The sequence below is a fragment of the Capsicum annuum genome, unplaced genomic scaffold (assembly GCF_002878395.1).
Source record: "Capsicum annuum cultivar UCD-10X-F1 unplaced genomic scaffold, UCD10Xv1.1 ctg74230, whole genome shotgun sequence".
NCBI classification, from domain to species: Eukaryota; Viridiplantae; Streptophyta; class Magnoliopsida; order Solanales; family Solanaceae; genus Capsicum; species Capsicum annuum.
The window spans coordinates 1-15803 of NW_025884325.1; the positions used below are offsets into that span (position 1 = coordinate 1).

General features: G+C 31.8%; 1 protein-coding gene and 1 long non-coding RNA gene across 2 annotated transcripts; one reads left to right on the plus strand and one right to left on the minus strand.

Moving 5' to 3' along the window:
• Positions 1-984: 984 nt before the first annotated feature.
• LOC124894458 lies at positions 985-3558 on the plus strand (the record flags this gene model as incomplete). Its single annotated transcript, XM_047405125.1, has 5 exons — positions 985-1122; positions 1991-2055; positions 2956-3104; positions 3161-3446; positions 3521-3558. Coding segments are annotated over 5 exons (676 nt in total), but the record flags the coding sequence as incomplete, so codon positions are not given.
• Positions 3559-6521: 2963 nt separating this feature from the next.
• On the minus strand, positions 6522-8252 carry LOC107853511. The gene is made up of 3 exons (XR_007051190.1): positions 8003-8252; positions 7480-7712; positions 6522-7171 (listed from the first exon to the last, which is right to left on the minus strand). It is a non-coding gene; the product is annotated as an uncharacterized LOC107853511 (long non-coding RNA).
• Positions 8253-15803: the final 7551 nt, after the last annotated feature.

Consider the following 15803-nt stretch of genomic DNA (forward strand, 5'->3'; position numbering starts at 1 on the left):
AGTCAGCATGGCGGTAACTCTACCTAGCAGAATGGAGATCCCAAGAGTTAGGTTCAAGTAGATCAAACAAAGTTGTGTCAACATTGTCAATTACCCAACCCATTCTCATGATGTAGACAATGTATAGTAAACTAGGATAAGACTTAAGGTGAAAAGTCTTTTAATGATTATCTAAATTTGGCAGATTTGACCAAATAGTTTAATCTACAGGATTGAACGTTTAGAAATCACCTATGCGAGGGTGAAGTGGAAGCCGCTTCAAAGAGAATGTTAGTAAAGGCCTATTCTTTAAGCTCTTATGAAACCGGAACGTGTTCAGGGCTAAAAAGAACAAAACCATAAGAACTATAAACGGTAAAAGGCTGGTTGTGTGACATGTATTGTCTAGGCATACATTAATGCTCGACGGTTCAAAGATATCAAATCTATCGATTAACCGAGTGCATCCGATGCATGTTCACTACGGAAAGTTCAAAGGGAAACCCACTTATCCAGATGCAATCAGTCTTTGATTGATGATCACATACTTGTCCGTAAAAGTTTTACGAAAAAATAGCCATTCCCATTCATGTGGGGGATTGTTGGGTTCTATAAGTGTGTTGAATGGAAAATGGAGAAATCAAGTGGAAGAGAAAAAAATTGAGTTAACACCAAAAATGGAAAGTGTACTCAATTTTGGCAAGTTTTCTCTTTCTCCCACATTGGTGGAAGAAGAGAACTTGAGAGTGTTTATAATGAGAAACACTTACTCCACATGGCAAGTGAGGCAAGAAATAGATGATGCCTCACGCCGTCGTCGTCGTCGCTCGCTCGCTCGGATTCAGATTTGGATTTGGATTTGGAAAATAATCGATCGATGAGATCTATCTTTTTTGGACAAAATGCAGTAAAATTTTTATGCACTGTTTCAGCCTCCATTTATATATATATACATGCAGTAACAGTGTTTTAGAACTGATGCGTCTGTTTGAAATGATGTTACAGAAGGTTGCACTATTTCAGATTGTTGCTTCTGTTACAGAAGGTTGCACTATTTCAGATTGTTGCTTCTGTTACTGAAGATTGCACAGTTTTAGAAAGTTGCAACTCTTCAATGAAAGTACACACTGTTTCAGTGAACCAGTGCACTGTTTCAGAAAATTACTGCATTATTTAACTGAATAGACATGCATTTTCTGGAAGAGTCACACACCTCTAATATAAACCAATGCCATCTTTTCAAAGGGGCATCTAGTGGCTATATAAACTTGGTTTCATCCACAGGTTTATGAGATAGAAAATACAGAAATTTTCAGATTAAAAACTTCTTCTTCTTGTCTTAAAAATACTCTAAGTGTGATCATTCAAACCGTGAGTGTGTTCAAAGAATCCGCCTATTTGAGGTACCGCTATAGTCGGATTGAAGGCCATTTTATCTTGGGAGGAAGATTCCATAACCTCGGGTACAGTGAGGGGAATTATTCCTTAAGGAAAGTCCGTGAACTCGGACGACTTGGCCTTAGTCATTTCTGTTTCATCTTTATTTTTTGAAAAATAAATACACCTCTTGGAAAGGTCTTTTTGATCTTGTGTTGAGGGTTTTTAATACTTCATTGTGTTCTTGTTCATACTTGAACTCAAGTTGAAGTTGTTTTTCTGTGATATAGATTCTACGTACCAGTATTGTGGAAAATAACACTTTGTTCAAATCCCTAGCCAACAAGAATGATGTCCCCCTTCAAAAAGTTTACATCTTACTCTGTCTTTCTATTACCTATAAACAGTTTAGCACATCAATGATGTCTTCTATTAGAGCTAATCATCGTGTTTACACCAAAAATAAAAAAGCGCTAAACTATTCATGTTGATCTTCTGGACATCCTCAAAACAACCTTTGTTTCTTTCTGTCCAAACTGTCCACCATATATATGTTGAACAATTTTCCATCTCTCCTCATTTATTACATTTACATCCCCATTCCATCTTCTTAGTACTTTTTTAATGCTCCTAGGTTCTACCCACCTGATCCCCTTCAGGTTAAAAACATTCTCTACAGCTGCTCTGTCCGTTTCCAATGTAAGAAAAGATGGTTGATTGTGTAAAGAAAGGATCTTGGGCCTAACTCAACCCCAAAACCTAGAACTTGAGGGGAGGATTTCTCAAGTTCATATAAGAAGACTAACAGTTCACTCCCCAACAATGTGGGACTTTCACCTACTCTAACACCACCTTCACGCCCGGCCCAACAAGAGCGTGGTCCGGGAGCTTAAACGTGGATGGACCTGGCTCTAATACCATTTAAAGATGTGATATCTGGACCAAACTCAACCTCAAAAGCTATCTCAAGGGGGGATAATTGCTCAAGTTCATGTAAGTAGACCGTGAATCAATTCCCAATCAATGTGGGACTTTCATCCACCCTCGTGTCAGGCTCAATTGGAGCGTGGACCAAGACTCCGAGAATACAAACGGAGCTATTTTTGTGTGAAAATAGAAAACCCACTGAACTTTACCAATTTTCCTCAAAAAGCACTAGGCTATTTGTGTGAGAAAAATACATTTGTTTGATTCGACAACAAAGTTTATTAAGAATGACATGCAACAGCGGAGAAATGATGAACTTTTGAGCAGTTACTTTGATGATTCATGCAAAAACAGATATACTTATGAATATTGCTAATGATTTAACCAAAATGAGCCTCTCCGTGCTTTACAAGGCCTCCAAAGTTGCAAAATGGATTCAGCACCCTCTACAAGAAACTCTTAACGTCAAAATAATAAGTTGTCTGATCTTATCTGCAACAAGAATGACGAGCATTGTGTTCAGTTTGGAGCCTATCCCTAAGTTCATCTAGACTTATCCTTATCTTCATTGCCTTCTATTTGCTTGTTATCTTTGTTCTTGCTAGAACCTGCATTTGAGAAGCTTGTGTTGTTGTCTCAAGTTAATGTTTAAGTTTTCTTTCCTTACTGTAGTGCATCAAAATTCAACTTGTGGTGCTGCTGAAAATTTTGGAACTGCTGCAAAACCTAATGGCATAATGCATGAACCTGTACGTGCTGATAGACCCAATGCATTCAGTGACAACAGCTCATCTGTTCTCTCTTGCATACAAACAGCAGTTGTATTCCTTCTCAAAGCAGAAAAATTGATGTTCTTCCTAATATGTTTTTGGGTTAGCCCTCTAACATGGGGTTGAGACAAATAATAGATGGGAGGATTATTAAGAAAGAACCTGTCTATGGTGGGAATTCTCCGTTTGCCTTTGGTCCTCACGGCAGTTACTTGGAGTCACGTTCTGCAATGGGTGATGCATCTGTTTCGTCATTTAGTAGTGTGGAGTCTAACACACAACCTCTTAATGAACCTTTTCTAGATGCTGACACTACTTCATTTGGATTTCTTGGGGAGATGCCTCAAAATTTTGGTTTCTCAGACTTAACTGCTGATTTCACTAATAGTTCTGGTACGTGTCTTCCTCTTCCCAGTTAATTTCACGGCATCTCTGGATTCTCTGCTTTTCTGCTTTTAAAGTTTTAGGTATTAAAATGAGCTGGTATGATGCTAATCAGGCATAATTTATATCCGTTTTGACCCGACATCAAATATACGATTATCAGATATGACATATGATGATTGTTACTAGTACTGCTCTCTCTTTGATTTTGCTTTTTAGCAGGTTTTTTAAATGTTTGTGAGTGAACTTTTGATGTAATTAGTTGTTGTTAGGATTTTTAATGTCTCATTAGTTATCATCAGTTTCATTTTTTACTCTTGTGTACTGATTTTTATATGAATAAAGAGTGTTCCTCTCTTTCTTGATTATGATGTGCAGAAAAAAGTTTATTTTTTTGTGTGTGTGATGAACAAATGGATGGATTATTTTGTTTTCACACCAAGTGAAATTTTGATATATATAATTATTTTTGAGATGGAGTGTGAGCTTTGAAAATGTAATTATCTTTGATAAGAAGCCTAAATTTCCAAAATATTGTTCTTTCTAGCAAGGAACGATTTACTTTGATATAGAATTTTGATTTATTCGGAATTAATTAAGTTTTAATTATTATTTTTTTCGTTGATTATTTTTTCTTTACATGCATGTTAAGAAATTATAAATAAAAATGTGATTTTATTAATTCACTTCTTAAAAGAACTTTTTGGGGAATTTTATAAATAAGTATCTAGTAATAATTTAGAGAAGAATTAATTAAAAGGATAATAAAGAAAAAATTTAATTAATATTAATTTTTTTAATATATCGATCATTTAATATGAGAGGAAGGAAGTATATTTTCAAGAGTCTTGGCTTTTAATATGTTTGGCAATTAGTTTGTGTTCTACATTGTTTTTCATTTATTGTATTTTTCCTAAAGAACTTAATTCTACTTGATTTCTCCAATGACACCATTTTTTTGTTTTCTTTTTCTCTTTTTCCTGGAATGTATTTTATATCTAAAAAGTAAGGGTAAAGTTGCATTCATTTTATTATTTTTAAACGTTACTTATGAAATTATACTGAATATATTATTTTTGTTCGTTTTCTTTTTAATTTCTCCAACGACACCATTTTTTTGTTTTCTTTTTCTCTTTTTTCTTGGAATGTCTATCGAAAGGTAAAAATTTATACGCACCCCGTGTATACATCAAATTAATTTTATTTACCATAGTTATGTAATTAAATTAAATAAAATACATATTGATTAATCGTGGTTAAGTAACATGAACTTTAAATTCGAACAAATGACATGCATGTATTGACTTGGTGTATACACCGGGTGCGTGTAAGTTTTAGCCCGATCGAAAAAGGTCTTTCTATCTCTAAATGGTAAGGGTAAAGCTGGATACTTTTTATTCTTTTCAAACATCACTTATAAAATCATACTGAATATGTTGTTACGTTTTTTCCTTGATTTATTTTGTGTTTTGTTTAGGTGCAAGAACTAAGGACAAGTAACCTTCTACAATATATTAAATTATATAATATCCTTTTACACAACTAGTAGATGTAAGTTATCATATTTTGAAAATAAAATATAACTTATATACACCGACAGTCGAACAATATACGATGGCTCAGAAACACAAGAAAAGAAAAAAGACACCACATACATCGACAGTCGAACAATATACGATGGCTCAGAAACACAAGAAAAGAAAAAAGACACCACAATTTTCTGTCTATTTTTTTTTCCTTTCAATTAATGGATGAACAAATAAACACAAATTAACAGGCTGTGAATGATTTATATTGGCCATTTAAAGAGAGTGATATTTCGTTTGGTAGCTTAAGGTATTAAAAGGTCACAATCATATAACATATTCGATATTTTTTCTCTATGGTTTGTAATTAATACTCCCTCCGTTTAAAAAAGAATGATCTACTTTTCTTTTTAATTCGTTTTAAAAAGAATGACCCTTTCCCTTTTTGGCAATACTTTACTTTGAACTTTTCACGTGGTATGCTTAAGACCACAAGATTAAAGGGTATTTTAGTACATTTGGCATAACTTTAATTTAGGACCACAAGATTCAAAAGTCTTCTTTATTATCTTAAACTTCGTATCAAGTCAAACTAGGTCATTCTTTTCGAAACGGAGGGAGTAAAAGACTTGAAAGATTAGCAAGTATATTATGATGTTAATATCAAATTATGGCATGAATTGATTCGATGATTTGTATGTGATGGTGATTCTTATGTAATTAAGTATTAAAATAAGTTAATAGAATATTATAAAGTACATGTATTTATTTAATTAGAAGAAATGAAATGACCGGTTGTGCTTTATTGAGTAGGCTCCATGAGAGATACCAATCAACTACCAACAATGGTGATCCTATTATCCTATTCTTGTAGTGGTGGTGGTGGGGTGGGGGTGGGGATGGGGGGATACATTTATATATGCGAACGATGAATAAATAAATATGTGATATCGATAGCATGTTGAATCTTTAAATGACACGGTTCACTTAATTCAACGTGATACTAAGTGTAACAAAGTCTTGAGTCAAGCCTAATTCTTTAATAATCACTTCAGTTCTTTCGTATTTCTGACGTTGACTCATCTTGCTTGAAAAGTCTTAAGAATGTAGCAAAAACGAAGATTTCGTCTACTGTCCATTGTGGAAAAAGCACATAATCTTGTGTCACGAAAGCCACCTAGTACAACTTTGCTCAATTCGGTATGGAAGTTGATACAAAATCATGTTACAGTACATTGAAAGAAAGAGAGATTCAGCAGTAAAAACATTAGCAGGAATGGTGCAAAATATTGACTACTAATTGAACAACAACTTTTAACAAAGCGCAGCCCAGTGCACTAAAGCTACCGCTATGCGCGGTGTCCGGGGAAGGGCCCTACCACAAGGGTGTATCGTACGCAGGCTTACCTTGCATTTCTGCCAGAGGTTGTTTCTAAGACTTGAACCCATGACCTCGTGGTCACATGGTAGCAACTTTACCAGTTGAACAGCAACTTTTAACATTTTACACAAAGTATGTTGATCTTTAATAGCATAGCATTTGTGGTATATCAAGAACTTGGCTCAAAGACATTATCTATACGAAACTAGGCATAATTATATGCAGCATATCTAACAGAAATGCTAACCTACTCACTAAGTTTATCGTCTCAAATACGAGACCAATCATCTTTGCTATGCTGAGAATATAAGAAGATTCACACCAACAACAACAACTAAACGATGATACGTCTAGGAAGCAACACCAACGGCTAAACGACCCACTCTTGTACTATGGCTCAAGTCCACACTTCTAACATCCTTTCTCGTTGCATGGTTTCCTGTTCTTCGTGCAAGAACCTTTGTTTTGTCTTCAACTTTAAAGTCCTTGTTCCTCCTGATAAAATCTGATGTTCTTGGTCTTGGAGAATTCGCGACCTGCCTTTTCTCTTGCTCTCTCTTTGGAGCTACTGTTCTATTTGATTGGGTTTGTTTGGACGTTTTTCTTGTTGCAGCTAAAGGCACGCTGCTGTCTGATAACTCTACTAAAGGATGAATAGTTACTTGTGAAACCTATGGTGAATCGGCCACATTTAGATGTTCATTAGTGGAACATCTATTATAAACTTCTGCCCTTAAACAACGAACAGTGTTCTCAGTTGCATTAGTAGCTCTATCCCCTGCTGCAGTCGAAGGCCTGCTTTGTGATTTAGTTTTACTTGCTAGCTCCTAAAAAAGTAATCAAAAGAGCAAGTTATATTACTAGGTCGTCGGAGTGAGAGGGAAAAATAATCACTTCAGAGGAGGATAAGGATGAAGACTGAGAGAGTACTAAATTTCAAAGCAAGTTTTATTGGTTTTAATTTTTTGAAAGGTAAAATTCGCTTGTCCAAGAAAGGGGATTTGAGTCATAAAATGACAGGAGAGTGATTGCTTTTACCATAAACCACTAAAAACAGCTTGTAAACAAATCTACAAACAAGCTTTAATTTTCATGTGAGAATAGTAGGCTAAGTGCACGGAGGATTTGATGTTACCTAGTTTCAACACAGAAAATAACAATTTTTGCCCTCAGAACATCTAGAATTTCTCTCTTTCTGTCCATCCTCCATCTGCCTCTGACTGCAGCTCTTGCTCCTGCCTCCTCCCAGCTCTGTCCATCCTTGTTTTTTTCTGAGTAGCGGCCAGGTTCACGGTAAAAGGCAAGCATGGGAGTTGCTTTGAAATTGAGATTTCTCCGTAGCTGTTTGATCTCTGCTTCTTTCTTTTTCTACACATAGCACAAAGTAAACGAAACAAACAGTTAGTATTTTTAGCTGCTGATAAAGTAATTGTCATCTAACTCTTGCCGATGAAATATTACACTCCCTCGATTTCTATTTGTTTGTCTTAATTTCCTTGTTAGTTCGTTTCAAAAGGATTGCGTCTTTCCTTTTTTGGAAACTCTATAATTCCATGACTTTTAAAGAGCTAACATTTAACAATTAGTAGCCTATGATTCTCCGTATTAAATTGGACCTGTTTCCGTTAGTCACAAGAATCAGACCCCGGGTTTATTACCTGTTTTCTCGCTTGGAGCTGATGTGTTTCTTCCTATTTGACATGCACTTTCTCCTCTAGCTTCATAAAGAACTGAAATCAATATCAAAGACTTCTTTTAGGTTTTATACGACATTTGAACTTTATCGAGTAGACACAAGAAATTGGTCCTTGCCTCTTACCTTTTCCTGACTCGCTCTTCTGTTTTGAAGCGGAAACTAGATCCATTCTGTTTCACAACTGGTTGACATGAATTTACACTCTCCTTATCCTTGTACCACAATAATATGTCTAAGATATACGTTTATGAGCACAATGTGGAGTTAAAGCTCAAAATTTATCCACGATATATACCTGTTTACACTTTGATATAATCTATGACTAACTTTCTCTGTACAGGAAGCACGAGAAGCAAAACCCTTTCTTGTTAGTGGTTGTTCTTCAGTGCTACATCATTCAATAATAAACGAGGTTGAGAAAAATAGGATTAATTAGTGCTACCAAAATATCCCACATTTTCAACATGGTAAAGCAGCATACCTTTTATGTTGATTAAGTACATAGCTTTTGAACCCGAAGAAACCTGTATAAAGCAAGTTATCTGTTACCGTAAAATTCGATGATCAATTTAAGAATAACTGAAGAACAATCTAACTAAAAAGAAAGTGAAGTAATAGTTCGACAGCATTGAAGATTCTATTATTCAAATTTCAGCTTTGAAAGGATGTTAGGAAGTAGAAGTTTAATGAGAATCAAAGTTCCCAACCATGCCATTCCAGATAACCAAATTAACTTTGAACAAACCTCTTATCGGTGTACACCTTATCACCTAGACCAACGAGATTGAAGCAACATAGGGCCCTAAGGAAGTATGCTACATAACACGCATACCTAATGTCAATGAAATGAGCCCTAAAGGAAGTCATAATAGGAGGACCAAGGTACAAGATGATCTATTTTGCCCTTTAGTGTCAATGTTTCCTTCGATCAAGGATAGCAAGATAGAACTCCACTATTCCCCCTTTTTTATTGGTTTTAATTTTTTGAAAGGTAAAATCGTTTGTCCAACAAAGGGGATTTGAGTCATAAAATGACAGGAGAGTGCTTGCTTCTACCAAAAACCAGTAAAACAACTTGTAAAAAAATTTACAAACAAGCTTTACTTTCATGTGATAACAGTAGGCTAAGTGCACAGATTTGATGTTACCTAGTTTCAACACAGGAAAATAGAAAATAACAGAAGAAATAGGAGGACACTTGTGAAAGGTGAAATTTGGCGATATGAATGCTCATTATTTGAGACCTGTTATAATACCTTGGTTTTTTCTGAGCGGTGGTCAGGTTCACGGTAGAAGGCAGGCACGGGAGTTGCTTTGAAATTGAGATTTCTCCATAGCTGTTTGATCTCTGCTTCTTTCTTTTCCTGCACATAGCACAACATAAATCAAATGAACAGTTAGCATTTCTTTTCCTACACATAGCACAAAGTTAATCAAACGAACAGCCAGCATGAAGTAAATCAAACAAACAGTCAGTTAGTATTTCTAGCTTCTGATAAAATAATTGTCATCTAACTCTTGCCAATGATATTTTACACACCCTCGGTTTCAATTTGTTTGCCATACTTTCCTTGTTAGTCCATTTTAAAAAGATTGCATCTTCCCTTTTTTGGCAACTTTTTAATTTTAAATTTCCACATGAGACAATTAAGACCACACGATATATCACATGACTTTAAAGAGCTAACACTCAACAATTAGCAGCCTATGATTCTCTATATTAATTTGGACCTATTTTCGTTAGTCACAACAATCAGACCCCGGGTTTATTACCTGGGTTCTTGCTTGGAGCTGACGTGTTTATTCCTCTTTGGCATGCACTTTCTCCTCAATCTTCATAAAGAACTAAAATCAATATCAAAAACTTCTTTTCGGTTTTATACGACGTTTTATAAGACACAAGAAATTGGTCCTTGCCTCTTTCCTTTTCCTGGCCTGCTCTTCAATTTTGAAACAGAAACTAGATCCATTCTATTTAACGCCTGGTTGACATGAATTTACACTCTCCTTATCCCTGTACAATAATAATATGTCTAATATATATGTTTATGAACACAATATGGAGTTAAAGCTCAAAATTTCTCCATGATATATACCTGTTTACACTTTGATATAATCTATGGCTAACTTTCTCTGTACAGGAAGCACGAGAAGCGATAACCTTTCTTGCTATTGGTTGTTCTTCACTGCTACATCATTCAATAATAAACGAGGTTGAGAAAAATAGGATTAATCAGTGCTACCAAAATATCCCACATTTTCAACATGGTAAAGCTCAAAGTTCCCCGCATAACCTTCATTTTCACTAGCCTAATACTTTCCATTCTCCAGTAAAGTGGCTGCTCTGTCATGATTTTCAACAAATCATGCAGAATGGCCAATCTCATTAACATGCTCAAAGTCCCCCTCATAATCTGTATTCTCAGATCCATCATTACTAGCTTGAGAATCAGCCCCATCCTGACAGTCGGATGAACTCTGGCTTAGAAGTGCTCTTTTTCTAAAAAACTCCTCAAAATATACCTTTTTCTCAGTTACAGAACCTGGCTTGAAGTATTTCTCAACCTCTTCAAGATACCTGTTGTGTGTGAAAGAAGACCTCCTCTCCTAACATAAAGCTTCATTCTCAAATCTACCGAATGAGATAGATTCAGATTGCCACGAATCTGCCTGTCAATTTTTGTAAGTAAATAAAGATCAGGTAGAAAGTAAAAGAGCCACATAGATTTAGTTCTCATGGAAAATCTTCATTTCCCCCTAATGGTCTAATTAGTAATGTCTCAAGTAGTGTATCCTAACATGCTTAAACAGACAATTTTATGAGATAACGGAACTCTCAAAATCTTTTCCACTAAAAGTTCAGCGTAACAAAGCCTCAATCAATGAGAAAGTATGAAGTAACATACGAAGAAGTTGAAAAGGGTTCAACAACCTAATTAACTAAAGCATAAGAACAACAAATTTTTCTAATAAATACAGCAGCAACATATAAGAGAACAATACAATTGAGAACAAAAAAATTAACCATAGAAATGCATTTCAAAATGACAGTAACAAAGAGTAAGATCCAATAGAAGCTGTACCTGAAAACTAAGCCTAAATGGTTCTTCAATACCACCTGCCATTTCAAAACTGATCCTTCTTTAAAGCACCTTCCTGCATTTCCCAAAAACAAAATCTTATAACTCTGGCAAAAACAAAACAACAAAAAACCAAACACCCCATCACTTAAAAATACAATCTTTTCACTAAACATCATCAAAATGGACCAAAATGAAATCCTGCAGATACCAAAATCTTAAAAATCTAGAAAAAAAATGCACCACAAAAAAAAATTAAAATAGAAATATCAAACCCCCCATCACTTGAGAATAGTCTTTTCACTATTCCATACATAAACATCATTAAAATGGATCAAAGAAATGGAATTATACAGAGAGAAAAGAGCAAGAAAATCTCAAAATTCTAAAAAATGCATCACAAAACAAAAAATCAAGACCCCATCACTTAAATATTGAATCTTTTTAGTATTCCATACATAAACATAATCAAAATGAACTAAAAATGAAATTTTACAAATAACAAAATCCTAAAATTCTAAAATATGCATCACAAAATAATTAACACCCCATCACTTAAAAATTGAATCTTTTCACTATTTCATACATAAACATCATCAAAATGGACCAAAAATAAAATGTAACAGATAAAAAGGACAAGAAAATTACAGTTTTTAAAGGAAGAAACTGATAGAATCTTGAAAAGGGGTTATAAAAGAAGCAAAATTGAGACAAGGAAACTTGTTTAGAGCAAGGAAGATTCACTACTGTTCTTAGAAGAAGGGAGTTATTTTTAGTGACAAGGACAATGGAGGGAAAACGAATGCTGAAATTTTGTCTCATTTGATTTTGTATTTATAGTTGAAAAAAACAGAATTTGAATTTATAGATGAAAATGATTAGTTTTGGTTTAAATAGTTAAGTAGATCTTAAACCAAAATAAATCACATCTACATCCTTCTTCTAGTTTGGTAATATTGTAAGAAAGGATCAATTGGTTTGTAAATCAGATCTATCTCTCTTTTATTTCGCTCCAGCTTGATTTGATTGTAAATTTTAAATTGTAGTCTAATTGGATTTTGTATTTATGGAAATGATTAGTTTTGGTTTAAATAATTAAGTAGATCTTAAATCAAAATAAACTGCATCCACATCCTTCTTCTAGTTTGGTAATATTATAAGAAATGACTAATTGGTTTGTAAATTAGACCTACCTCCCTTTTATTTCACTCCTGCTTGATTGTAGATTTTAAAATTTAAATTTTTAAGATTTAAGATTGTAGTCGAATTGGATTTTGTATTTATGGAAATGATTAGTTTTGGTTTAAATAATTAAGTAGATCTTAAACTAAAATAAACTGCATCTACATCCTTCTTCTAGTTTGGTAATTTTGTAAGAAATGACCAATTGGTTGGTAAAATAGACCTACCTTCCTTTTATTTAGCTCCCATTTGATTGTAGATTTTAAAATTTGAATTTATAAAATTTAAAATTGTATTTGAAGATCAGATTTTGAAAATTTGATTAATTTTTATGGTCAAATATATATTTATCATAAATTTTGATAATTGAAGATTGAAAATTGTATTGAACTTGAAAATATTTGAAGATCAAATTTTCATAATCTGATCAAATTTTATGGTCAAACATATATTAATTTGTTGATATATTTTAAAAATTCTTTTCTAAATCTCTAGTCAAATGGTAGCTTAGATTTGCATTATCATATACAAATACCCTTGTTCACTTATTTATTTTTTAAAATTTATTTATTTCTAAATACCTTTGCTCGCTTATTTATTATTTTTTCTAAAAAAAAATTATTCATTACTTGAAAAATAGTTGGATCAAGAAAGGCAATCTGATTTACCAATTTGTTTGTAAATCAGACCAACTTACCTTTTATTCGCTCCCGCTTGATTGTAGATTTTGAAACTTAGTTAAGACTCTTCCACATCCTTATTACAAGTTATTACATCCCTTGTAAGAACGAAGAATTAACCTCAATAACGACGTTCAGTCATTTTATACATAGTACGAGTGGAATTTAATTGTCACACAAATGGTCACAGCATTTGGTTGAAAAGTCAGTGGCAAGAAGCTATTGTGTGCTGAATATCAAATGAAAAAACTAAAAAAATTGAATAAACAATAATCATTTTCACTGTAACTAGTATTAGTACTCGCACGATGTGCGGACAGTATTTAAGTAAAAGTAATCACTAAATAGAGATAGATTAAAAAAATAATTTAGATTAATAAATTTATCAAATGAGTAATAACATAAAAAAATATTTCATTGACCAATAAATAAATCAACATTGACTAATGAAATGTAAGTCCCCATCTCCTATCAATTATAGTTTGTTGAATAGTTCATAATAAATCATTTCAAAGTGAAAAGCAAAAGAAGATAAAATTAATTTGAAAATATTTATTTATATACGAATATTGAAAGGAGTCTAAATATAGAGAAAAATATTATCATTCTAATTATACCATTTATAACAATTACATTTTAACCAAAATAGAATCATAAAGATACCAAATATAGAAAAGTGATAAAAGTTATCTCTAAAAATTTTAAAATTTTTAACAAATAAATCATAGCAATCTCAAGCAAGATCTTGCAATTTCTATTTTTCATTTGCATTAAAACAATTGATATATTTTTCTTAATTTTATTAACAGATTCGTTATTTAGTGATACTATGTTACCGAAAATTTGTATTTGGATAAAGAAATCATTAAGGTAATAAGCTTGTTTTTCTCAAGAAACAAAAACATTATGAATAATTAAAGTAATTTTTGACAAATAATTTTCTTGTTTCAAACCTATATTGTTATAGTGAATAATTAAAGTCATTTTTGACAAATAATTTTCTTGTTTCAAACCTATATTATTTGACTATGTAGTGAGTTTCTCATAGGTTTCTTCTTCTTGAAATCTCATTTTTAATTAGTGACAACATTCCTTCAACATATTGATCATTTAATCTACCAAATATGATATTAAATAATGATTAATAAAATAAAAAAATAAATCATCTTTGTATCATAATTATGCAAGACCTCAAAATAATATATAGTTAAGAAATTATATTATTCATAGTACAATTTATATTTGTGTAAAGAGATTTGAAAACTAAAAAACTTATTTTTCTCGAGAAAGAAAAATCATTATGAATAATTCAAATCATTTTCAACAAATGATTTTCTTGTTTCAAATCTATGTTATATTGCGATTACATTGTTCAACATCCTCATAAGTATATTCTTCTACTGAACTCTCATTCTGAATTATTGATAACATTCCATCAATGTGTGATCCTTATTATGTCGAAACTTTTATTTTTAAAGCCTGAAATTCATGACGAAAAATCTGAATTAATATTTAGCAAACTATTGAAAATTCTTATTTCTACATACTCATAATGAAAAACTTATGAAGTACCCATAAGAGAGAGAGAGAGAGAGAGAGAGAGAGAGAGAGAGAGAGAGAAGAAAAGTGTAACAAATATTTTGTGTTATTCAATGACTATAAATAGCCATATGAGGTCAAATTTTCCATATAATATAAATAAAATGTAAACTATAAATTAATTTTTTCAAATTAGCACACAAATTAACTTAAATTATGAAATTTAAGATATTTATTTTTTCAAAATTTAACTTTTCCATATAAACATCCCTGAATTGATATAAACAATATTTTGAAATGTGATAAATTAATTAAATAACCCAAAAATATTGTAATATTGTATTTCTTTTATCTCTAGAACTTTTTTTAATACATAAGAAATACTAAAGTCATACAATAATCTCCTTTCTTTTTATAGTCTAAACTTACCATTTAAAAATCGTTTCATTTGAATTAATAAGATCATAGTAGATTGTACAAAATCAGTTAATAAATGATATATATTTCCATAAAATAAATAAAGTATGATATAATTGTAATAAGACTACACAATCAACTAATTAATTTCACTTAATTAGATTAAATTTTATGATCATAATATATAGACTAAAGTTCCTTAAATTTAATGTTGTAAATTTTAAAATATATTTAGGGTTAAAGCAGTAGTCAATGTTCGTTGTTTTTTTAATCAATTTATGTATATCAATTACGGAACTTTGGATATATTCTTATTAAAATAATTGTCAATATTAACTGATTTTTACCGCAATTTAGTCTAATTAATTTGATAACAATACAATTATTATTAATATTATATATTTGTTAACCATAAATTTGTCCTAATTTTATAGCTTGATTGAATTTAATTAATCTACAATTACATAAAGGACCCAAATATGGAAACAATTGATATTAATTACCTTTATAATTTCAAAAATTTAATCCCATGAATTTCTCATATTCTTATAGTTTGATTATATCAAATTGATATTGATTACCTTTATAATTTTGGGAAGAATTTTTAAAAGATAACGATTATTTTTTTCCTAATTGCTGATTTATTTCTCAAAAATTTCTTATAAATTTATAATTTGATTATAGTTAATTGATTATTTAATTATCTTTATAATTTGCTAAAAACCCAAATAAGGTAACAATTGTTTTTTTTTTCACAATTACAGATTTTCTTTTATTCAATCTTTTATTGTTTTACTAAAGTAGTTCAAATTTAATTGTTTGAGGCATGACATCTTTTTGTCTATAAATCTTTTTTAATACATAA